The sequence below is a fragment of the Carya illinoinensis genome, chromosome 13, assembly GCF_018687715.1.
Source record: "Carya illinoinensis cultivar Pawnee chromosome 13, C.illinoinensisPawnee_v1, whole genome shotgun sequence".
In the NCBI taxonomy this organism is placed as follows: Eukaryota; Viridiplantae; Streptophyta; class Magnoliopsida; order Fagales; family Juglandaceae; genus Carya; species Carya illinoinensis.
In genome coordinates this window covers 2,608,090-2,633,592 of record NC_056764.1, presented here as the reverse complement: position 1 = coordinate 2,633,592, position 25,503 = coordinate 2,608,090, and the positions used below count along the sequence as shown (strand labels likewise).

The 25,503-nt window shown below is 34.6% G+C and overlaps 2 protein-coding genes across 3 annotated transcripts; both read right to left on the bottom strand.

Moving 5' to 3' along the window:
- Window positions 1–1,815: 1,815 nt before the first annotated feature.
- On the bottom strand, window positions 1,816–6,853 carry LOC122292118 (ranBP2-type zinc finger protein At1g67325-like). Of its 2 annotated transcripts, none has more exons than XM_043100344.1 (7): window positions 6,618–6,853; window positions 6,407–6,455; window positions 5,777–5,889; window positions 4,309–4,501; window positions 3,286–3,396; window positions 2,872–2,984; window positions 1,816–2,129 (listed from the first exon to the last, which is right to left on the bottom strand). In XM_043100344.1, the coding sequence occupies exons 2-7, from the start codon at window positions 6,410–6,412 to the stop codon at window positions 2,063–2,065; spliced, it is 603 nt and encodes a 200-aa protein (XP_042956278.1). In that variant the 5' UTR covers window positions 6,413–6,455; window positions 6,618–6,853; the 3' UTR covers window positions 1,816–2,062. The 2 variants fall into 2 exon arrangements, with proteins under 2 accessions (XP_042956278.1, XP_042956277.1); XM_043100343.1 differs by having other exon boundaries at window positions 6,644–6,852.
- An 820-nt stretch (window positions 6,854–7,673) lies between these two features.
- On the bottom strand, window positions 7,674–10,915 carry LOC122292117. Its single transcript, XM_043100342.1, has 5 exons — window positions 10,660–10,915; window positions 10,257–10,374; window positions 9,942–10,062; window positions 9,373–9,663; window positions 7,674–8,607 (listed from the first exon to the last, which is right to left on the bottom strand). The coding sequence occupies exons 3-5, from the start codon at window positions 10,047–10,049 to the stop codon at window positions 8,017–8,019; spliced, it is 990 nt and encodes a 329-aa protein (XP_042956276.1). The 5' UTR covers window positions 10,050–10,062; window positions 10,257–10,374; window positions 10,660–10,915; the 3' UTR covers window positions 7,674–8,016.
- Window positions 10,916–25,503: the final 14,588 nt, after the last annotated feature.

Below are 25,503 nucleotides of genomic sequence, written 5' to 3'. Positions count from 1 at the left end.
AACAGAAAATTCTCATTGGTTAGCTTGATAGAAACTAAATGAGAAAGACAGGGAAGAAGAGAAGGGGTGGGTGGGTTTGTGGTTTTCGGGGGAGGGGGGGGGGGAAGTGTTTTCCTCCACTGGAGACGTTTGTCTAGAGTGACTCTGATGCCATGTAAGAGAATACGAATTGATAATTTCATTTGACATCGAAACTGAGTATTACACAGTGCTCTATTTATAGAGCAAGTATGTAGAGGCATCGTAACAAACACATGGTGTGCTGTCATTTTACAGCTAGCTGTATGGTAGTGCTCATAACAGAAAGATGCCTCTAGTACAAAATAGAAAATACACCAGAACAGAAAATACACAAGAAGATTCCAAGGAGAATTAAAGAGAGGAGTTTCAAGAGGGTTCTTGCAGCAATGGTGACTCGACATCCTTGTGTTCATCTGAGGTGGAGCTCTGCAGCTCAGTGTGCTGAGGCGAGGTTGAGCTGGAGTTCTTTTTAATGTTGACAAATCTTAACGATCCCAATTCCTCAACAAAAAAGAAGCCTTCAAATCTCTCTCCCACACATCCAATTAACCTTCCAAGCCCGCTGAACAAGTTGGATAGATTATTCAAAAAATAGTACGAAAGTAATGGTATTTGTAGATCATGTACTTGCACTGCCTATCAACATCAGTGCGAATTGGACAAAGTAGCAAAGTGAGAATCAAGACAGAAGAAGACGAAAGCAGCAATGCTAGAGAAAATGGGTGATGGTTTGCTTAGTAATTATGCCGGCTAGAAGACGACCCCATTGGCTTGTGAGCATCGCCGGCCAGCGTCTGCTTCAGATGTAGTAACCGAAGTTCACTCATTTTTATGAATATTTAATGTATTATATTTTAAATGATTTTTTATTTATATAATTAAAGAAGATAAATTGTACAAAAAGTGACAATATTGATCATAAACTTTTCAATTTTTATCATTGCTTGATACAGATAATAAATTCGATCTGCCGTCAATTTTGTTGGTGAAATCTAAGTTATGGAGGGATCAAAAGAATATTTCTCTGAAAATATACAATAATATTTGAACTGTCGTGATAATTGACGTTAAAAACTACGTACGTTGTCTACATTTTATACCTTCAATTAAAAGAAAAAAAATATTATTTTAAAAGAGATATTTTAATAATTTAAAAAAAATTTAAAGATAAAATTATCTATACCTGCATTGCAGTCCTCAAATTAGAATTATATGTAGCATTTTTTTTTTTAGAGAAATTATATTTGCTTTGCAGTCTCCAAGTAGAAACTGTATGTGTAGGTCCTTCATTAAAAGGAAAAAAAAACATCATTTTAAGAGATATTTTAGTAATTTAAAAAAATTTTAAAAATAAAATTAACTATGCTTGCATTACAGTAATGTTTCAGATATAAGATTACGTTGTCCTCAAATTATTAAGATTTTGCATTTTTACTCGAAACTAATAAAATTGACATCTTGTACCCTCATTTTTTTTTTTTTTTAAAACACACCCTACACACTCATTTGAAATGCACAAATGTTAATAATTTGAGGATACAAAGTATATTTTATCCAAATTTAATTTTATTTCAGCCTGAGGAGCTACAAAGAAAGTTTTGGGTTAAACGATAAGTAGTGACTTTCACCCATAGATTTCAAGGAAGGAAAATGCTGAGTAAAACGATTGTGTATTCTGTTTTTTTTTTTTTTAATATTTTAAAAAACACACACAGACACACAAAATTAATAAATTATAGTTAAATGATTGAAAAACCAATGGTACAGATTACTAAGCACTGATTAAAAAAGAGATAAGCAGGAAAATAGAAATTCTGGAAAATGATATATATGAATATTGTTATTTTTTCTCTTTTATGAACATGTTAAATCTTTTATCACTCTCTAATGCAAAAGAACTAATTTTTTTTTTTTTTTTAATACATTGAGGCTCCGTGGATTTAAGCTACCCCCGTGCACAATAAGGAAGCGATCTAGTTGCCAGAGTCTGGCTTCTCATTTCCACAATCCTTTCGGTTGCAAACAGTTCGAAAGGGATAATTTAGATTGCCACATTTGTCACAAGTCCAGCTGCCTTCGGGGCCACCGGTGTTTGGCTGGTTTGGGCCCTGCAAAGGATTGGTGAGCAAGTTCAAACAAGCTTACAAAGGGTGACGAGTTATTAATCACGAGAACACCATCATTTGCATGACAATGTCAGTGCACACTTAGCATGATAAAAACTGCAAAATATCATTGAAATAAAAATTTTGACCGACTTCAAAGACGGTATAACTTCTGTAAATGAAATCGCTCGTTGCAAAACCGCTACCTACAAAGACAATGTAACTTCTCAAACTGGCAAGTGCTACAAGGATATATTATGAACTGTGTGGCTACGGACATAAAAGTCCGACTCGCAGTTGTTCAAAATATGGTTCTAAGGACTCTTCACGCAGTCATCCTTATTGGTTCAACAGGTATCTTTTAAGCAGCATGCTTCTATATTGGTGAAGAATGTTAGCAAGTTAAAAAATGTTATTGACACACCATCCTGTTATTTATATGATAATCATGAAGTCCATAGCTACTTTTATAGATCATATCAAGGCAATATACAGTTATTACCTCCTTTCTTTAAAATAAACATGGACCAACCTTAAAAGTGAAAACATCCGACACCAATTGGGGCCTCTTCTTGATGAATGTACGGGTCTTTCTATCCTCATTGTAATTATGAACTAGAGAATTGGCGATGTACGTACTTATTCAACTAATTTTAGAAAACAATTTTTTCGTCCAAAGATGTATATTTCAATGTCGGCCTTCAGAATATCAAACAATGAACAAGTCCATAGAGAAACCACTTACAAGAGAAGGTCTTGGTGCCCCGCATTTCTTGATGTTGCAATTGGTTCTAAAGGCAAAGTTAACATTCTCACATTTGGGACAAATCCAATCCCCTTCATGTAAACCATCTGGCCCTGCATGTGCAAACAGATACAGCATGCTAAGATAATTTGCATGTGGCACTTGGTTGACTCAAAAAATAAATGCAATCTAGCATTGTATAGACCCTTTTGATACTGGACGTCTCACCCACTATGATTTATTGCAAAACCAAAAACATTAACACGAACTAATAGAATCCAAAAATACTGTATAAAATTTCCAATAAACCATAATGAAACGTGTTCAAATAGAAATCATGATTGATGATATTAGAATTACAGCGGGATGAGAAAATCTCCCACAAAAGATTAAAATACAATTTGGTGGAAATACCTCCGCGGCGTTTACGAGAAGCAGGATTATCAGGTAATACTCCTGCCCATGGAGGTCCCTGAAAGCCAAATCCGTATCCATTGGCAGCAGGCCCTGAGCCATAGCCCATGCCTGAATCATCAAAATAACCACAAGTTATGTACACTGACAAAACAGAACGTTAAACATGCATGACTCAAACTTATATAAGATGTCATTGAGCACAGAACATTTTTTTGAGCTCCAACTGCATCTAGCCCCAAACCAAAATTCTGCTTGACTAATGCATTCTGCTGCTGCCAGTATTTTGGCCAGGTCATTGCAATAGCCAGATCACTTACACAATACTGCACCCTAGTGCTCGCATGAGAAATCCCACACCTGGCCCATCCCCTCTAGCTCACCTCCATATACACCATAAGGGGTGGTGATGGCGGATGAGCCGATTAATCTATAGTATTTGTGGCAAAACATACTTCTTTCTATTCTTGCATAAAGAGTCATTTGATGTGTATTTGTACCAGCATAATTGAGCTGGCACTTCAATATTTCCTCATGATTGCATGCCATCTTGAAGTGCAATGACCCAGCAGAAGCGCTAGTCACATCTGCACTATAATTCCAAAAGGCTTAGTCATTTTGAAACTTCCCTAGACACGCTTATTAAGTCAAATTCCACCAGTAAGTAGCCAGCAGAGACTCAGCACCCATTACTGCTTTTTATAACTTACCCATTCTATGCGAGTCTTTCATTTTCCCAATGTATAACTGGGGTGTTGTATGAAGTATCATTTATACTTAAAAACAATTCTTCATGCACCTCTTTCTTTTCAAATTAATAGCATTCCATGCCATAAATCCTTGTATCTGCTATTAGTTACATCTGTGCCAAATGTTTTTTTTATGGTACATCTGTGCCAAATGTTTCCAACCATTTCTTTGTGCTTCCACTGACAGTTCAAACTTTCCTCCACTTTCATGTTTCTACAGGTACCAAATGTTTCTTTATTTTGAATGATTTGAAAATTACAAGAGAAAAAGTACCTCCATAAGCTCCAGGTGGAAATGTAGGCATGGGACCATATGGTCCATGAGCACTTGCAGGGACACCATAGTCATAACGCATCCCAGAATGTGGTATGGGGGATCCATACCTACCAGACAACCCATAGGGCAAAGGAGGAGCCCCAACACCTCCAAAATAAAATGGAGTGTTATAAGGGCTAAATGGAGCAGGCTGCAGGAAAAAAAAAAAATAAATGAAACATTATACATGTACAAAAAAATAAATGTAAGATGACATAAAAAATTTCAGATGCAAAATTTTTTTATTAGAAAAATCCCAGATTACTTATAAAAAATATATTATGATGACATTCACTTTTATCAAGTAAAGTGGGCCACCAATGGCCTCATATCTGGTAACCATAGCAATGGTGTGAAGGATAAGTTCTTGACATCATACTTTATAATCCACTATACAAACTATACAAAAATATGGCGCATTTGTGCATAAGTTCTTCACATAGTTCATCGTTGCAGTGAATTGAGCAAACCAAAACTACCGTTTATACTTCACCAGAATAAAGTAGTCAAAACCAGAAGTATCAAAGCCAAAGATAATTAGTGAGTCAAAAACCTAAAGGAATACATGTAACTTTCAAAGCACTCAAACTCCTATCGAATCCATCTTTCTTCATTTTATTTAAGAAAATAGCAGTTAAAATACACGAACTCCTATTGAGTCTATCATTCCATTTTATTAAAAGATCAAGTATTTGCAAGGATTCATCTATAATCAAGAGCTCAGCCTATTTTATTGTAACCATGAACTTTAATCTCCCCAAGCGTGAGCATAACTTGCTGCCAATAATTTGGTATGTGCATTCCCTCAAATACCCATTAATTTAAAATCCAAGACAATCACAGTCTAAAAAAATGAAAGATCCCTAGCAAGTTGAAAGGGTGATATTACTCACAGTTCACATGATTTTTGCTTCTTCTTTGTTTTTTTTCTTGGCAAAAATGATTGTTGATTTCTTTTTTAATACCAACACATTTTCCATGCACCCAAGAAAAAGAACAAAAAAGAAACATTCTTTCACTTGAAGACCAGAAGACTCTATCTGAACAACAGGTTTTCTTGTCAGATTTACAAAAGCATTTCTCTCGATCATTTTACAGCAAGATCTGAAAATAATTTGACCCATCATCATCTAACAAAAGTAAAGTATTATGACGGATTCTTCATATCAGTTTACTCGATGTAAGAATGTTTTGGCCCCTTTGGTGTCTTTACTCTAGCTTGCATAACCAACAACACAAACCCTAATGCCTTAAAGGACTGTTAGTAAAACCTAAAAACGCCCAATCTTTAACCTGTAGTTTCTACACTACCAAATCCTTACTTTGAGTGCTTCCGTTCCTCGGCCACAAGAAAGTATTACCTCACATTTGCTGCTTCAAAAGTAATTTTTTTTAAATGACAAATAAATATAATCCAGCAGCTTACTGGAGTGACAGGTGGTCGAGGAGCACTGCATTTTTCACGATTGCAAACAACTCTAAACCCAAAGTTGACGTTTCCACACTTGGGACAGGTCCAGTCTCCCTCACTTCGTGAAGCTGGTACACATTAAGTATGATAATTACAATCTATAAAATTAGAACAGACAAATTACATTAACAACAGACAACTGTTTGCGGATAGCTGTATAAAAATCACTGGTAGCCTCAAAGGAAGCTATAACCGATAAACTGGCTTTGTTTACTGAAGTAGTAGGAAAAAAGAAAAAAAAAATACCAAGTGAATTAAGTTTTGATTATTCTAGAACATAAGGTTAAGGAACTAAAGAAAACCTCTAGTGTATATTATCTTCAGTCAAACCATGATGTACACATCATCTAAATAAATAAATAAAACCTCTAGTCGAACTATTGTATAACTACTTTCTTCATCCTCGGCATCGTCAGTCATTTTCGAAACACATGATTTACACCAGAGTGAAAGATTGAGAAGGAAAGCATGCAAGAGGGTTTCCAAAAGGGTAGTGAATCCCAGCACGCCCACTACCAGCAAATGCCTTAAAATTTAACTTTGTACTAGAAGCAGTAAAACGGAACCCCCATTGGTTAGACTTACCGTCATTACGAGACCTCTTCGACCCGAACGGACCCCGATTATTATCAACCTATGCAATAGAAACACGGTGAAAAAAAAAATACATATAAATAAGAAGGCAAAGGCATCATGTATGAAAGAGATGTTGAGGAGAGAAGACAAAAAAAAGAACTTAAACGAAGGTTTAACCGAATGTATCGAAACATATATACGCACATACATGTATACATACCCAGTCTCCTAAAGACTACTACCCACCTTCGTAGAAGCCATTGAAGCAATTCAGTAAATTGACTTGCGCGTGTGTTGGCGAGAGAGAGAGAGAGAGCAGAGAAGCAGAGAGCTAAATCTGTGACTGTGAAGTCGCCGCTGTTTTATTCTTGGGGGGAAAGGGGGAACTTTCTCAGTAAAGTTCTGTTTGGCTGCAGTGGGAACCAGTCTCCCGCGGTGATTAGGGTTTAATGCCAATCTCCCTGGGGAATAAGGGGTCCAACTTGACTTGGGTCGGTCGGGTGAGGGTGAGGCATGTCATGCATGATCAATACTAAAATTTTGAATTTTTTTTTTTTAAGTACAAAATTTGAATGTGTTTAATGTTTATAAAGTGGCGTTATAAATTAAATGACTTTCTTATCCGTTTAAAATTTTAAAAAATTAAAATAAGAGATAATTAAATATATATAAATAATTATCTATAGAGTAATGTTATACACCGTACTATCATTCTACTTTCATTTCAATATATGAGATGTAATATATTTATTACTATTGAATGATTTTTTATGATAAATATATCGCATCTTGTATAATTGAATAAAAATTATATGGTGATGTGCTGTATAAAATTTTCTTTATATATATATATATGATATGTATTGCCAAAAACTAAGTACACTATAATATTTCTTTCTCCATTTAATATATTCCATTTTTAAAGTTTCTATATTACTATCACTGTTAATATAATAAAACAAAAATTTTGATCAAAAGAGAAATTATTTGTACAATTTTATAGCGTACAAGCTTACATAATTCTTTTGAAAAAATTGAGCAAATTTATAATTCATATAAATAAAAATGAGCCATATTTTTTTTTCAAATGAAGCGTAAAAAAACTCATATCCTAAAACTATATTTAACGTTATAAATATATATATTAAAAAAAAAAAAAACCTTTACTCTCTCTTTTCCTTTCCATGATCATACCATATAGAGGTATCGATACAAGCATGAATTATTTTAACGACCAGTTAAATTGTTCAAAAAGAAAACATAAGAATGCTCAAAATTTCAAAATCAACTGGAAAATTCCATTTTACATCATCAAATTAACGACAACCAAAACAATCAATTTCCATCTTGGAATCACGATGAAACTAATTTTATACACTTCAGAGTAGACCTATCGTGTAAATATGATCCAAAACCAGATTGCCTATGCATACTCGTAGTTTGAAACCGAGGAACCCAGCAATCTCCATGGTATCAGCTACTATTATCTAGGCAAATATAAAGTTTCTAGTGATACAAATTGAACTTCTTTTTTCACAAATTTCCATCAGAATGCTGTAGTCAGAACCATAATTTTGTCCATTAAACCTTAATTTCCATACATACCAATTGCATAGCATTTAACTAACGTTCAACTTTTCAATTATTTCAAAATGCATCTGCATATTGGGTGGCCTATCAGCAAAATAAAATCTCTCACAGACCTGTAATTTTCCCCCACTCCTCCGAGCTGCAGATTCAAGCATATGAACCAAGTTGTCCTTTTCAGTGCGTACCCAATTGCGCCTACTGTCACACCATTGCCTAGGAGTTCCATGGAGAAGAAAACGAATTCCTTTAGCTCCTTGGCTGAGGCGTTTGTATATTCTCTCAATCACAGCATGATCAGTGAGATATGCACCAGATGAATTTAAACCAACATCCACGTAATGAACCTCAGTGATACTGTTTAGAAGGGTTTCTTCTGTATCGGGAATGATTTTAATCGCTTCAGAGAAATTGGAACACTGACCACCTCTTGACTGTTCTTCAGTGTAAGATGTATTCCCAGTAAGCATGACATCTGAGCAGCTAAGCTCGGTAACCAATTGGTTAATTACAGTACCACCCTTGCTAAACCCAAGTATGAGTGTTTTCGGTTGAGAGAAATGTAGTGCAGGTACATTAGTTGGTTGTTGTTCTCCCTCTATCCTTGAAATTACATTCTTTACCTGCCATGGCCAACAAAAAAAAATCAAATGATTGTAACCATTAAATCTTAGGCGTCTATTAGGGTAAACAGACTCAGAAGAGTCTCCAGATTAGTTCACAAGGATATGCTGCTGTTATCAAGTTCAATGGAACAAGATAAATCATTCACACTACTTGTGAATGGTTTACACCAAAACGTAATGAACAATAGGTGCAGCCTTTATTCGTCAATAGGATCATTATCTACAAATTGTTTTAGCATAGATACATCTTGCTTTTGTTATGGGATCTTCTATATCTATGATAATTTTTTTTTATAAGTAAATATCTATGATAATAAGCACATAAAATCTAACCTTTCAAAAGTATGCTACAAGTTATTTTCCCGTATAAAACCAATATGTTAACTGTAATTTCCTAAATGTGGCAAAATTCACGAAAGACCTCATTGTTAAAAGATGGTAACACTTTCTTCTTTCTGTACAAACCCAATATTAATTTTTGAGCCGCAAAGTGAGAATCCAATGCAAGATTCGATCAGTTATCATATAAGAATTGATTCAGTGCTTAGGAGGAGAAGTACTTGGAAATAGTTTGGAAGAGCCCAAGCATTTCTTCATCTCAAACTAGTAAGCATTTACATCTACTAAAACTTCATTAACTTTAAATGGTGAAATCCTTACACAACATTAGGAAGCTACAATACAGGAAACAGACCAGACATATATCAAACACATTAATAATATATCACAATGACAAAAGACACAATTGATCAGCATAAGTACCTCATTAAGGCAATTTGACAAGAGTGAGATGGTCGATCTAGATGCTGGGAATCCAAGTGGGCTATATGATTTTGGCTCTCCCCATCGATTCACAGATGGAATAAAATCTTTATAGACAGCGAAAGGCCCATTAAAAATAGAAGACTCGAAGACCCAAGCATTGACTGAAGTTCCGAATTTTGAAACCAGAAGTCCAGCTATTGTCTTTAGATCTGACAGCCTCTCGATCACTGAATTTCCAGTCCCTTCAATGCGATCTCCATTAAAAAATATGGCATTTGCAGAAGGCACCTGCAAAGAACAACCAGAGTTTGATTTTGTTTTGGAATTCAGGGTAGGCTGAACCAACCAGGTCACAAACGCATTGAGCAAAAGGCCCGGCCTTGAAAGCGATGGCAAATGATATGCTTTAATGAAAAGAAAATTGGGAAAAAAAAAAAAAGTGATTCAAGAATAGGATTTAAGTGTAAGAGGAAGGAGAAGCCCTGAATACAATACTAAATATATCAGCAGCATTATGTAAAAAAGCTCCTTAATTTTCTTCTGTGAGAGATAAAAACAGAACTTACGGCTAATGCTTTAGAAGTGGGCGAGAGGCACAGAGACGCTGCAACTCTATAGTAAGGGCCGCTATCAGAGCACAATGGAACCTTTAAAACTCCACACCAACGATCCATGAATTCATGAACTCTACAGAAATATTATAGGATCGAACTTTAGAAACGAGAATCCTCAAAGATTCTCCCCCAAAACTTAGGAAATTAGCTACAGAATATTTGATCGAAAATTGAGGAAGTTGGATAATTTTTGTTATATTTTAGCTAGCTGACGATTCCAATTTAAAAGATAGTCATTGAGACTGAAAACTTGGGAAATGACCTCACCATAATTCTGTGCAAGCTCGCTTTCTCTCCTCTGCACCACTATTGACGGCAACACAGCGTACAAGTCATGAAAAAACCGCGTGCGAGGGCACATCAACTCGTGTTTTCCTCATCAGGCCTGACAAGCTTAACGTAAATCAGATTATTTAAATCATCAACTAAGATCATAGAGTACAAACCCAACATAAACATTCTTGTCGGCCTGGGTATTTTGGCAAACAGCTCAAGTGCATTCCGAGTTTTCACGTGACAGAGGAAGGCTGCTACTAAATTTGAAACAATTACTGAAACAATAACAAAGCAGTGCATGGCATACGAACAACGCCGGCGTGCGCGGCGCCGGGGGGGGGGGGGGGGGAGGGAGGGGGGGAGAGAGAGAGAGAGAGAGAGAGAGAGAGATTACATTAAGCGATGATGCGAATTGGATAAATCGGTGCGCACGCCACGTAAACTCAGTTTCGAAGACAGATTCCAACAGCTTCGCGAGCGAAAAGGAGAGTTTGTGAGTTGCGTCCTGTGAATCGACGTGCTTGAATTGGATTTGGGATACTCTCGAATCATCCGTTAATCGTGTAATTTTAGGCTTCTAGATCTTGAGACCCATTAGATCGGCCTCTCCAAAGACCCAACCCAATCAATTTATGTATTTATTTTAGAGAGTTAGCCCGACCGAATTTCTTTGTCTGAAAACACCCCCTCAAGAAAAATTAATCACTAAAGGAAATAAATAATAAAAAAATTGATCAGCAATCAATTAGAACATTGGCATTAGCTTCATCAAAAACCAATGCAAATGCATAAAATGATGACTATATGTAAAAATGAGCTGCATTGGATTAGTCAAACCGGTTAATGGGAAGTTTTGACCTATAGTAAATCTACGGTTTCCTTTAAATATGAAGGGCTACTGCACACTCATCTTTCAAATATTTTACTCGGTTTTAATTCAGTAACCACTCAGCTTTTTATTTTCCCTCTTTCATTTTCCTCCTCGCGTTTTCTCTCCCCTTTTCTCTCTTTTTCATTTCTCGCAATCCACCGAAACAGCACTCAGATTCTTTACAAGACTCACTTTGATCTGGACCGATTTTCACACGAGCTTCTTCTCCAAGGTAACCCGTATGTTTTCTCTCCCCCTTTCTCTCTTTCTCTCGTTTTCAAGATATTTTTTATTCTTCCTTCCTTCGATTATTGGAGCAGAATCATCTTCGATTTTGTATAGCGCAAGCTCAGAACAAATTCGTGTGTTGAAGTTCATTTTTAGGTTCGTTGAATTTGTTTTTCCTGCAACCCTAGTTTTATTTCAGTTTTTGATTTATGGTCAGCCCCGATTGGGGCTTTTGCTCTCTGTTTTTGTATAAAGAAAAATTTATGGAACTCATTTAGCATAGGGCTGACTTTGGTTTAATTTTTTTGTGATTTTTTGCTGCTTTTTTTTTTTTTATTACTGACTTCGGTTTGGCAGACACAACATGGTGCGAATTTGTGAGAAACTAGCATTACAATCTCACTGTTTTATGTTGCCTTTTTACTCATATTGTTCATGAGAAATTTGGGAAGGGTAGAGATGCGTGCGAAAATCATCAGGACAAAAATGATCCGCGCATTACATCCAAGAGAAAAGCGTGTTTTGGGGACCAAGATAGATAGATAGACACATGCACAAGCTTCCAATACTTGGTCACTCAATTCCTATGGCTCTTGTTCATCATTCTTTCAAATTATTAACTTAAGAGTTGTTTGTTATGTTTCATTTATCTCTTAATTATTTGATAATAAATAACTCATCATGCATTCTGCATCACGGTTTCATTGGATGGATGACTTTTCGAGAATCATCTTCATTTGATCTGAATAATTTAATATGTTTATGAATCAGTACAATAATAAGAGATTAAAAAAAAAGTGTAAATATGTTTCTAATGCAACTGTTCTGTTTCTGTTAAATACAATTGATAACTACAATAAGATCGTGTCAAAGAAGCTCTCGGATATGTATCCACCTAGTTGTTTGCCTCATGTCAAACTATATCAAAATCGCAAAACACATTTAAGGAATACTTTTAGCTGCATCTTCTGTGTCATCTTCTACTCATCTTATTTGCTGAAAGATGGAGTCTTTTTTGCCAGGGATCTGGGAGCTCCTGTTCTTCTGTCAAATCCTCTCACACAAATAAACCCTGTAAAAACATAATAATTCCTGTGATTAATTGTAATTAAATGAAACATCCTTAATTTCATCAGGTATCATGATCAGATAGACACTAGGTATTATGAATCCTTCTTGTCAATGTTGTTTCTATTCTTATACTTTCTGATACCTTTTTCTTTTCTGGGAAACATCTTCCAAAATGTACTTTTTAGTCCAAAGGCAGCCATACCACTCCCATCTTGTGTAGAGTACTGCGTTTCTTCAATGAGTATTATTTAATTTTTCAACTCCTGAAGTAGTAGCAAGCCTCAAAATTTGAGACTCACATTCAGGCGATATCCATGTGGTATGCCTCCAAAACATTTATGTGATTCATTGTAACTCTAGAAAAGGGCATTATTTTGTTAGTGTTTCGAATCTTCACCATATACAACCCACATCCAGGATGCTGAGATCTTCAAAGCAGCCATCAAGCTTAGCATGAGACCCTAGTACAATTGCAAATTTACTTGCAGTGTTTTTGAGTTTGTCGCTATTCTCAAGTGATGTGGGCTCGGGCTCCTACTGCACTCTTACGGGGATAGTACCCTGTTTTATATGTATTCATAATTTTGTGTTGTGTAATTTTCAGTATGCTTACAAGTATTTCTTGGTTTCTGAGTTTATTCATTATTGTTTCTTTGCCATTTGGACCTTGCTTGTGTGTGAAACAGTTTCAAAGTGCCACGATTAATTTGATTAGCAAACTATAGAATCACGACATACTTTTAGATCCAACTTTCTCAACATTGAAAGATCCAACTTTCAGAAATCAAGAGACATGTACATTAATTGAAGTCTCAAGAGAAATGCAAAGATGTTATTTGTTTGTCATTATGCTAGTTGCTGTTGTTGGTATTAAGACCTAACATAATTTGAAACTAGCTTTAGATTAATCACGTACAACTACTATATGCAAAAATTCATTTGAAATCTCATTTATTGGCAATGCTAACACACCATTGATATTATTATAGAAACTTTCACACTTTGATAATAAACAATATTGATCATATTTCCATTTTTCATATAAATGTAATACGAAATTATTTTGTGACATGATCAGCTGTGGTAGCCCTTCTAATATTTTCTTGAAGTCATGGTCCAACACTTTGTGTGCTAAACTGAGTTCCTTTATGGATGACTTCCAATGCATATTGATGATCTTATTGAGTTACTTTGTGTATTATTATTTTGCATAGGACTGACTTTGGTTTTATTTATTTTGTGATTTTTTTGCTGATTTTCTAAGATGCACTCAGTCTTGCCTTCGGCTCTAGCAACTACATTAATTCTGGTATTGTATTTTTGAGATCTGTAATATCTGAAAACCAACTCATGTTTGCTTATAACATCTGAAAATTTTACTATTTGATCTGTAACATCTGATTATTTTACTATTTGATTGCTATTCATGCAAATAAATGTTATAGCTGGATTAGACTTTAAAATAAAAAATGTTATAGTTGGTTTAGAAAATTTTACAATAACTTCAGAAGATGAAATGTACTTCACGAGATGAAATGTACAATACTTGGGTCTTAATTTTATGCTTATCAATTAAGATTTTTTTATTAGTAAAAAATCTTTATGACTGTAACAATAGAGGAAAAAAACTATGAGGTGGTAGTTAAAAGTTAAATGTCATTTGAATCTTATGCATGCCACATGCATGAAATCTCCTTCATGATTATATAGAATTTCAGACTTAAATTCTCAAAAGTGTTTTTTTTTTTTTTGTTTATACTGTTTTTGTGTGTTAGTTGTAACAACCCGCTAGAAATTCAATTGTGAAATTTCTATTAACTTTAGGAACCTCGTGAAAACCCCATAAGTTTTCACGAATCCATTAATCGTATAGGTTTTTGTCTAACTACATAGTTAATGTTATTATTTACTATGGTATCAGAAGTGTGTTTTTGATTATTGGAGATAGTTAGAAGTGTCAAAATGTATTATGGTTTGTGCCATTAGACTCGGAGGGTTATTTAAAGTCTTATGGCGCAATAACATTTTTTCATATTTTCGGTCAAAACGTATGTTCAAAACTGTAGATATTATTGGATAAAAAGAAATATTTTGAGGTAATTTTCATGAATACTATTGGGTAAAAATATTTTGAGTTGATTTTTATAGATATTATTAGATAAAAATATCTTAAGTTGATTTTTTGTAGATACTATTGGATAGAATATTATGAGATAATCTTTTATAGATATTTTGGGTAGGAGAAAACTACACTCAACTCTCAACTCCAGCTTCATCTCTTCCATATCTCATCCATAAGTATCTCCAGCCACCTCTCCCCATGAAATTATCTTCATTTACACTTTCCATTGAAAGAATATCAAACACTCTCTCTCGGACAGCTTTTAGGAGGTCTTTTGCACGCCCATTTCGAAGCTGTTGTAAGTGTTTTATCATAAAATCTCTTTCATATAAGTTGTTCCTTTTTTAATCTAGTTTACATGGATATCTTATTTGTCCCATTTGAAGATCATTTGGTCAGTCAAATATTGTGTAAACTATAGAAAGGTCATTCTGGGAGATAAACTGGAGAATATGTTATAGTTTGGAGTTTTTGACCAAGCTAATGGATAGATATTGGTCCGAAATTTTTATGGAGTATTGTTAACATGTATATATGACTATTGGTTGAGGAGTTTTGCATGATTAAAGGTTTTGATGAAAGATTTTCTTAGATTTAGAAACTTAGAAACTGGAAGAGGAAAAACAGTTTCTGTTTTGAGAAAGTTTAACTCTTTGGTGGTCTAAACCTATTCTAATGACTTTGATAATTTTATTGGAGGATCCTAAACATCTTATATACATGTTATATTATTATTTTGAAGATATTTGATGTTAGTTTCAAAGATATGAAATTTTATGCAAAGAGATATTCAGATAAGCCAAAGTGTGGATATTCTTGGCTAAATTTATGTTTTGGTTAATTTCTAACCATGTGATCTTGAATTAGAAGCTTATATATGTTTTAGGACATCTTTTTAAACCATGTAATGGTTTGGCTTGAAGATCATATATTTATAAGTCATAGATCAAGAGATTTATCAAAACTAGTTGAGGAAAAAGTTTCTGTTTTTGGACTAAGTGTAAAACCAAAAACTCCAAATGTTATTTTGTGATTTTGGTGACTTTAGTTTGATGATTTAAAGCATGGTTGATGTTAGGATGATATTATGAATATGTTAGAAGTAAGATTTGATTTTTGAAATTCTTGGAGATGTTTTGATTTAAAGTCAAAACTTGTAATTCAAGTGCTTGGATCTTTTTACAAAAAAGTTTGGTGTTAATTATTAACTTTTTCTAAATGGATGTTTTAAGTATGGTTTTGAATTTAGGATTGGAAGATGTTTGTTGCAAAATTTTGGTTTAAGCATGAGTTTTGAAATTGAAAGGAATTGCAACAAAAATCAAGGGAAATGGCCTATGGATGTTTCGGCCATAGTGTGTTCTTCATAGTTGTGTTTTGTTTTAAATTTTTCTGAATTGATATTTAAGTTTAGGACAAAATTTACATGAGGAATGTAAATTTTGGAAACTTTTGGAGTTAGTATGCAAAATCCTTAAGTTATGGGTAAAACGGTCACTTTCCCACATGTAGAGAGTAAAATGAAAATTTTACTCTTTAAGTTAGTATTTTCTATATTTCAAATTATTAGTGATTTAGTTCTAACTTTTAGAATCACTAATTACAGTTCCTCGTGGTCGCACTTGAAGTTTTATAAGAAACGCAGAGATCAAGGTAAGTTAGCTTTTAACTTACTAGCACTCTACTGTGTATGTGTGCTAAGTAAAGGAACTACAGTGTATGTATGTGTGTAATCATATATGTCATGCCATGCCAAGTTATCACGTAATTTTCTATTATACAGAATTTATTCTGTCATCAATTTTTTATCTGTTACATAATATATTCTGTCATGTATTACTGTACCTTACAAGTACGTCATGCTAAGTATGACATCTATTACATGTATGTCAAGTCATGTAATATTCACTGTTGCAAGTATGTCATGTTAAATATGTTGTCCATTATATGTTATGCCATGTTACGAAATGTTTCTATCTCAAGTTGGTCATGTATTTCAAGTTATATTCAAGTCACGTTATGTTACGTCAGGGCTTCAGTCATTTCGTATTCCAGTCACGTTTCATCTTGATTACTTATGTATGGGGTCACAGCAATTGTGACGTATACACTACGTGAGACACAGCAATTGTGACACGTAGAATACATGGGGCCACAACAACTGTGGAGTATGTATTTTTCATGTTAAGTCAAGTTTGTGTAGAATATATGGGGCCACAACAATTGTAGAGTATGTATTTACACGTAGAATACATGGGGCCACAACAACTGTGAAGTATGTATTTTTCATGTTAAGTCAAGTTTGTGTAGAATACATGGGGCCACAACAACTGTGGAGTATGTATTTACACGTAGAATACATGGGGCCACAACAACTGTGGAATATGTATTTTTCATGTTAAGTCAAGTTTCAAATCAAATTCATGTCAAGTCAAGTTCAGTTCATGTTTCAATTTAAGTTATGTCAATTATGCTATGTTGTACGCCAAGTTATGCTTTAATTACTTATGAATTTGATTATGCATTTATGCTTTTACTGTCATCCATGCATCATTAGCTTGTGTGGAAGTTTTTTATTAATTTACTGAAAATCTCACTTTGGTAATCCCAACTACCATTCCCCCCGAATGGTAGATCTTGTTACAGGACCTGAAGGAGAATCAGGAGCTGATCAACTAGACACAGTTGACTAAGCGACGGTGCGACGTCAATGTTAATATAGTAGTTAATGTAAATTACTACTTGTATAATGGAGTTGCATTTTTAGTACTTTTTGGATCATAACCATTTTGGACTAGTGTTGTGATCTATTCAATGGGTCTTTATGTGTGAAGTATGTTTTAAGCATTTGGGATATTTTCAATTTGGTGCATAATATTGCTAAAGAAAAAAAAGTATCCGCTGCGAATATTGCATAATGTTAGATGCATGTCAGGAACATTGCATCTTATATGTCATGAACGGGGGCAGGTAACCTTGTGTTGCATGTCTCGACGCTTCAAATGTTCGTCCGATCCCAAACGGAATATGGGGGTGTCACATTAGTAGCAGATTTTTTTTTTTCAATTGCAGTCATATACTGCTATATATGCTGATGTTAAAAGCTTGAATTGTACTGCCTTGTTTATTGTGCTGCGTTGTATGTGGTGGTTTGTCTGACAACTTAATAATTACCATTCTCCTAGGATGGACAATCTATTGGATGAGGACCCATTCTTCACCACTCTCTTACAAAGTGGAGGAGAAAGTCCTATTACCACTCCAACATTCACACAACATTCATCTGTTGTGGTCGAAGCAACCCCCCTTCATGGTGAAAAGTGGTCTCCTACAAAGAAAGTTCAAAGAGGAGCTTCTTTCACTGTTGAGGAGGATAATGTACTTGTCTCTGGTTGGCTCAACATTAGTATTGATGCCATTCGAGAAACTGATCAGAAATCCAGTCAAATGTGGGAGAGGATTTCTGAGTTTTATCATGAATATAAAAAACCACATACTGTGAACCGTTCGGTTGGGTCATTGATCAATCGTTGGTCCATGATCTAAAAATGCACAAATAAGTTTTGTGCATATCTAGTCCAAGTAGAGTCATTGCACCCGAGTGGTGCGACCGAACAAGATAAGGTATGTATTATTTTCCTTTAATAATGTGATCTATTTATGTTAGATTTGTTCTTTGACAATATTCTTTAAACTTTTTTCAGATTGTAAAGGTAAAAATATTGTACAAAGAGATGGAATGAGGGAACTTCACATTGGACCATTCTTGGAATCTTTTTAGACACCAACTCAAATGGCATCAACACATGAATATGCTGAATATGAGGAGAAAGCCACACGATAAACGTCCTTCTAATGAGTAGTCAAGTGAAGTTTTGGGCGATGTTGTGGAGGAGAATGTTGAAGGGCCTGCTGGAAAAAAGGCTAAAAAGGAAAACTTGAGGAAGCGGAAGACCCAAGAATCATCTGATGCTAACCTCGGCATGGCATTAGGTGCAATGACCGAGGTTAGACGATTGTTCATGGCGTAGAGAAGAGAATGGCAAACCAAGGCAGATCGCGATAGAGGTGCACAACTGGAGCTTGATAAAAGAAAGTTCGAGTCTGAGATGATGAGCAAGGATCTTTCTGGTATGAATGTCATGCAGCAAGCTTACGTCCATAAAGTTCAGAAGAAAATTTTTGAAGAGTCTATGAGTGATTCAGATGGTACATCCGAATGAACTGGATTTCCAGCTTCTAGTGGCTGCCTAGCCACAAGACTTCCTGAGGAAGCATGTGGCTGGGCAATTAAAATTTTTTTTGTTTATTGAATAGAAATCTTTGGATGATAGTTTACTTTTGGGCAATATTTGTGGTTTGAAAATTTGTGAAGTAGCCAACTTTTTTAGAAGTGTTTGTGGATCTGCTGGAAGTGTTTGTGAAGTAGCCAATTTTTGTATTTGCTGGCATGGAAGTATTTGGGAAATATAAAATCAGTGAAGTAGCTGTGATTTTGTTATGTGTTTGTGGGCTATTTATTAAACTTGTATTTTGGATCTCTTTGTAGAAAGAAAAATCTGAATGGAAATTGTTTATTGTGTCATTTGGTAAGGCTGAATTGGTGTATGGTGTTATGTGGCTATTTATTAAACATTAATATTGGATCTATTTGTAGAAAGAAAAATCTTTATGGAAGTTGTTTATTGTCATTTAGAAAGGTTGAATTGGTGTATGGTGTTATGTGGCTGGATTTATGACTTGAGGCTGAATTGTTCAATTTATAGAACTGAATCTGTTATTCATTTATTAGCTCCAGTTTTTGGATATTATACAAACTTGTATTTATGGATTTGAATTGTTCAAGTTTCTCCATTCTAGCATCCAGGAACTTGCATTTGTGTAGTTTATTTGTGTAGCTTCCAGGAACTCTTATTTGTCTAGCTTCCAGGAACTTTGTTGATCATACAGGGCTTCATAATTATTTGTGTAGTTTATACGTACCAGATGGAGTAATTTGAGATTTAACTACTAGAGCTAATGGTTAATATAAATATATATATATAAATATATATCCATATAAGTTAATAAAAGGCACAAGTGATACTGCCTTCAATATAAATAAATATATATATCTATATAAGATAATAGACCGAACAAGTGATATTGCCTTCAATATAAATAAATATGAAAAAAAATATTATTATTAAAAAAATAATATTATATTATTATTTTGATGAATCTAATGGCTAATCGAATATGGGATTATAGATAGGAAGATTTTAGATTTATGGAAAACTTGTACTTTTTATCAAATTTTAAAGATGGTTTTGATGAAGTCAATGTGGATGCTCTTAGAGCGGTCAAGCCTAGGCGGCATAAAAGCTTTTCTGAAAAAATAAATACATACCGAAATTTATAAGAGGAAAAAAAAAAGAAAAAATAAATAAATTTATTAGTAATGCGCTACACAATCCTTTTGAAAAAGAGTGAAATCTATAATAAAAAAAATTAACTTTTTTCTATATGGATCTCGTATTTACTTACTTTTTTTTTATAAAAGATTACGCGGTACTTATATACTCTACGATGATAAATATCATTTCTCAATTTATAAACCTTAATGTATTCTCAAATAAGAACGGCATTGTGCTACAATATAGTCCATTTTTTTATAATTTAATGTTTGACAGACGTTTGTCGTGAGAGAATTGTCTTGAATCAATTTATATTTTTCTTTTTTATCAATATGAATGACTTCCCATGTAGGCACGATATATATCGATGAAGAGGATGTGACGTCTCTACATAACTCTGGGCAGACATATATATATAACCACCTCTAATTAACCTCAGCTGCATGTATGGCTACTCATGCATGTTATATATATGCCAAAAGTACTATATATAATATAACATCGATCGCTACCAAAGCTTATCCAAGCTAGCCATTTGCAGCTTGCAGGAAACCAATTGACATTTGAAAGCGAAGAAGTGGCCATAATTATGTAACTAAACTGCAGCAAGCTGCTATATATGATGTACGTACTGACCCACATATTCTTTCATCCAACAGTATATATACCACATCCGCTCGGTCGAGCCTTTCACCTGCATGGAGCACAGACTCATAAAAATATTTGTACTCAGTCTTTTCCAAGTGTCCAACAGGCGAAAAAAGAAGAATGAAGAGAATCAATATCGCTATATCGATGTTGGCAGTGCTAGCCATGACTGATCAGTTCATGGTGAGGCCGGGCGAGGCCATCACATGTGGGCAAGTGGAGGAGTACTCTCTGGTCCCCTGCGCTGCCTATCTCATTACAGGGGGTGACCCTTGGACAGAACTAATGCTGTAAAGGCGTCGAAACTATCAAGGCAAGCTGTCCAAACACTGACGAAAAATGGGAAGCATGCAAGTGTGTAAAGCAAGCTGCCCTTCCCTTACCCAATTTGAAGGACGACTTGGCTGCGGGTCTCCCTAACATTTTTTTTTTTTTTTTGATGGAAACGGGTCTCCCTAACATGTGTAAGGTTCAAATGGACATTCCAATCTCCCGTACCACCAAGTGTAATACGTCATAAGTCTCTCAATCTCCTGCATTCTGCATGTACATGATTAACAAAAATTGCAGATAACTTTGATATTGCAAATCAATGCATGATGTTTGATTTGTTAGTTATTTTATATTTTATTAAGTACTACTTACCACAAGCTAGCTAGCTAGGTTTACCTTATATATATGATTCATCCCGCTAAATGTTTTGTCTTATATTATTTCTCTTTTAAAATTTATAATTATCTGAATAAAATAGATTTAATAAAAAATTCACGCTTGAGTGGATAGCTAACTACACCGCATGTAATTCATGTACTACTTAAAACCTTTTAATATAATTACCTATTATACATTATTTAAAAAATCCAAAACTTAGTTTATCATTCACTTATAATTATCACTTTTTTTTATATATAATTCATATATAACTTGTTTCCAAAGTCAAGCCTTTTTCTTTTAATTGCAATGTATGAAAAGCTTTTTTTTTTTTTTTTAAAAGCTTACACGTAAACACTACAAGAGATATGATTTTTTGAGACAAAAAATTTTGTCTCAAAAAATGGAAATTTCGTCCCTAAAAGTTTTGGGAGACGAAAAAATTTCGTCTCTATTTTGTCTCAAAAAGGCTGTCTCAGAAAGTTTTCGGAGACGAAAATTGATTTTCGTCTCCGAAAAGTATTTTTAGGGACGAAATTGGGCGGAACCGGTCAAAACCGTTCGAACGGGAAATTTTTTCTGAGACAAAAGAATGTCGTCTCAGAATCTAGTTCGAACGGAAATATTTTTGTTCGAACAACATGAAATGTTAATTCGAACCAATAACCATATCTGAACAAGTTTGTTCGAAGAAAAATATTAACTGTTCGAACAAATAATCTATTTACAGAAATCTTCTGTTCGAACGGACTTTTAGAAATGAATTTATTCGAACGAGTATTTAGTTGTTCGAACGAACGCATGGATTGTATTTTCCGGTAAGTTCGAATGGGTATATTTTTGTTCGAATGGGAATTTATTGGTTCGAATGGATATGTTTTTGTTCGAATGTATGCATAAATGGTAATTTACCATTCAAACGGCATTGATCAAACAAAATGAAATTGATACTAATACAAATTGTAATCTATATACATCAATTGTTCAAATGTTTACAAACATCGTAAATATAAAAGGCTATTAAAAAAAAAACAAATGAATTATGATTGTGGTGGTGGTGGTGGTATAGGGTTTTGGGACATCATTAATTGAAATTGTTCAAACATTTTTTGGTTATTTAATTGTAGCCTCTCTTCTAATCTTGCTTCTAAATCTGCTGCTTGATCTAATCGGGTCAACAACTCTTTTTCCTTCGATCTCAATCGTTCTATCTCAAGTGCAGCTTCCTCTAATTTTTTAGTGTTGTCGTCATTCGATCTGGCTTTAGAAGATGATGAAGATGTTGAGGATGGCTTCACGCAACGTCCTAAGCCCCTCAAATATCCAGAACGTGATCCAAGAACTTGAGAAAAGATTTGAGCATCGTTGACAGATGATTCATCAGATGGATCCGCAACAGTGTCTTTAAGAGATTTCATCTTGTCCTGGAAAAAGAAAAACATTAAAATTAGTATATGTAACAAAAATATATTTAGACAATGAAATTAAATAAACTTAAACTTACATAATTTGCCTCTGCTTCAGGATTGCTCCAAACACCATCACGATTTTTATGTGCTTTAGCATACAATTGGGTCAGATCATAATCAGTAGGATTTTCTTCTTGCTGCAAAATGAAAATTAATATCATAATTTATACGAAAAAAGTGTATATATTAAGATTTATTGGAGACAATAAGAACTAACCATTTTTTTTGCCAAGCGATGAAAAGATCGAGAACCCGCGTGATGGTGTATCGTTAAATTTGATCTATTTGTTTTGTTCACTGTACTCCGTTTCTAAAAAAAAGAATTATAATTTTTATTTAATACATCTATTATATATTATTAAAAAAAAGATGGTAGCGAAATTACCTGATAAGCAGGATCTTCAAACAGATCACAAACTTTCTCTCATTCGTTTGGTGGCATTGCTTGGAATGGATTTTGACGCGCCTCTATCGTAGTACTGAACTTCTGGTAGTGTGCATGGCATCGACCTTTGTACCTCCGAAATGCATTCGACATGAGTTTTTCAATCGTTAGTCGATCCTCCCGCCGACCAAAATTTAGTTCAAACTCGTCCTTCAAAGAATTATAAACAATTAGTATAATTTCAAACATTCGCATTTAAGTAAAAATGTTATACAAAGTAACTTATTACCAGACAACGATTTTTGATGTGGTCTTTCACATCTTGGGGAACTTTAGCCCAGGATGATGTAGCCATCGGTGCATACGTGCGAGTAAGTGTACCAACATAAGAAGCAAGCCAAGCTGCCGAATCCCCAGAGCCACCGGTGTGATCATCAGATATATCAACTTTGATTTTACCCACTTTCCTTACTTTTTCTATGCAGACACCCCTCGTAATGCCTCTAACTCGGCGCTGGTTTACAACAGCTATATATACAAATGGCTTAGAATATATTTTAATTAAATTAATCTTATTTGAAAGATATACATTGAAAAAATACCTTGTTCTGGTTCTGTTGACGGTGGCCCACCATTGTTGGCAGGTGAAGCACAGGGGGATTCGCTAAGTGGTGGGGATGGCTCACGTGTTCTTTTGCGTTTAGGAGGCATATCTGTTTGAAATTACACAATATATTATTATTCGAACAAAATACATGAAATATTTTTATAAGAATTTTACCTACACAAATATCTGTTTGAAAATCATTCAGTATCAGTATTGCTGGACCAATCGCTCTCATCCTCAGTAGACATTTCAGTTGATTCATGTTCTTCCGACATGTCACCTTCAATTACTTCGGGTTGAACATCTTCTCTGCGCAATGGGACCATGTCATAATGGTTGAGATCAACAAATAGATTGATGCCTGATTCATTTTCTTGATATGCTTCTTCATGGTCTGGACTATCAACTTCTTCATGTGGTTTGTCTACCTCTGGAATATAATCATACACATTTCTCGGCGCAAATTTCTCGACTATTCTCCATGGATTTCCGAACTCCGGATCATCTAAATAAAAAACTTGATTTGCTTGGCATGCGAGAACAAATGGGTCGTCCTCATACCATTTGCGAGATGTATTGACACTTACAAAATATTCATCCTTACGCACTCCCAATCTAGGATTCGAGACATCCCACCAGTTACATTTAAATAACCAGACCATATATCCCCCCACATACTTTAATGCTATGATATTCTCCACAATTCCGTAAAAATCAATATTTTCATCCCCATGGCTTCCTTCGACAACAACCCCACAATTTTGAGTTTTCCTATATCGTTCTCTGTCTGCTGTGTGAAATCTATATCCACGCACCAAACATCCTGAATATTGGATAGCCCGCTTAGACGGACCACATGCCAAAGCATATACTTCTGGTGAGATTTCACCTGAATGTTCATTATATTTCGATGCAACCTACATAAATAAATTTTATTCTACTTATATCAATATCATATATAAATATGATGACACCTACAAATTAAATAAAGTTTAAAATACTTTCAAGCATAATTTTTTATACTATCAATACCGTATGTTCAAACCATGAGGCAAATTCTTCTTCATGCGTCTTTTCTACGTCAGTCACACCATTCGTGCGAAATAGTTGTATATGTTCGCTGCATATGTTAATGTGAATTATTAATTTGTATCAATATATACTATATTATTAGAAATGCAGTTAATACTACTACCAAATTAGATGATCATCACGAACCTCAAATACTGTTCAATCTCTTCACAATTATTTAAGACATACCATCGAGCTCTTTCAAACTCTCGCCCACATAGGTCATAGCCCCCTTGTGCACCTATAGGACGTACTTTCTGGAAAAACACGGTAAATGCTGACGAAACTCCCATTTGTCCACCTTCATAATTTCGATCCGGTCTCGTAAATCTAGTATCAACCCCACGAAAATACATTGAACAAAATGTATGCCACTCATTATGAATATATGACTCTGCGATCGATCCTTCCGGACGAGCCTTATTCCCCACAGATCGCTTAAGTTTTCCCAAAAACCGTTCAATAGGATACATCCATCTATACTGAACGGGGCCAGCAACTAAAGCCTCACGAGGGAGATGCACAGCCAAATGAACCATTACATCAAAGAATGAAGGCGGGTACAAACTCTCCAATTTACACAATATCAATGCAATGTCAGCTTCCATTTTTAATAAGGCATCAACTTTCAACGTTCTATTGCAAATATTTCTGAAAAATCGCCCTAATTCTGTGATAGCTGTACGAACATCTGGAGTAAGCTTTCCCCGCACACCAAC

What these genes read in the sequence shown, in the direction of transcription:
- LOC122292118 (XM_043100343.1), bottom strand. An exon ending in TCCACCTGGAGCTTATGGAG is followed by an intron (nt 3,397 to 4,308) that starts GTACTTTTTCTC and finishes TTGATGATTCAG; the next exon opens with GCATGGGCTATGGCTCAGGG. An exon ending in GGGCACCAAGACCTTCTCTT is followed by an intron (nt 2,130 to 2,871) that starts GTAAGTGGTTTC and finishes AATCCTTTGCAG; the next exon opens with GGCCCAAACCAGCCAAACAC.
- LOC122292117 (XM_043100342.1), bottom strand. Translation starts at nt 10,049, where the DNA reads ATGGATCGTTGGTGTGGAGTTTTAAAGGTTCCATTGTGCTCTGATAGC. An exon ending in CCACTTCTAAAGCATTAGCC is followed by an intron (nt 9,664 to 9,941) that starts GTAAGTTCTGTT and finishes TGTTCTTTGCAG; the next exon opens with GTGCCTTCTGCAAATGCCAT. An exon ending in TGTCAAATTGCCTTAATGAG is followed by an intron (nt 8,608 to 9,372) that starts GTACTTATGCTG and finishes TGGCCATGGCAG; the next exon opens with GTAAAGAATGTAATTTCAAG.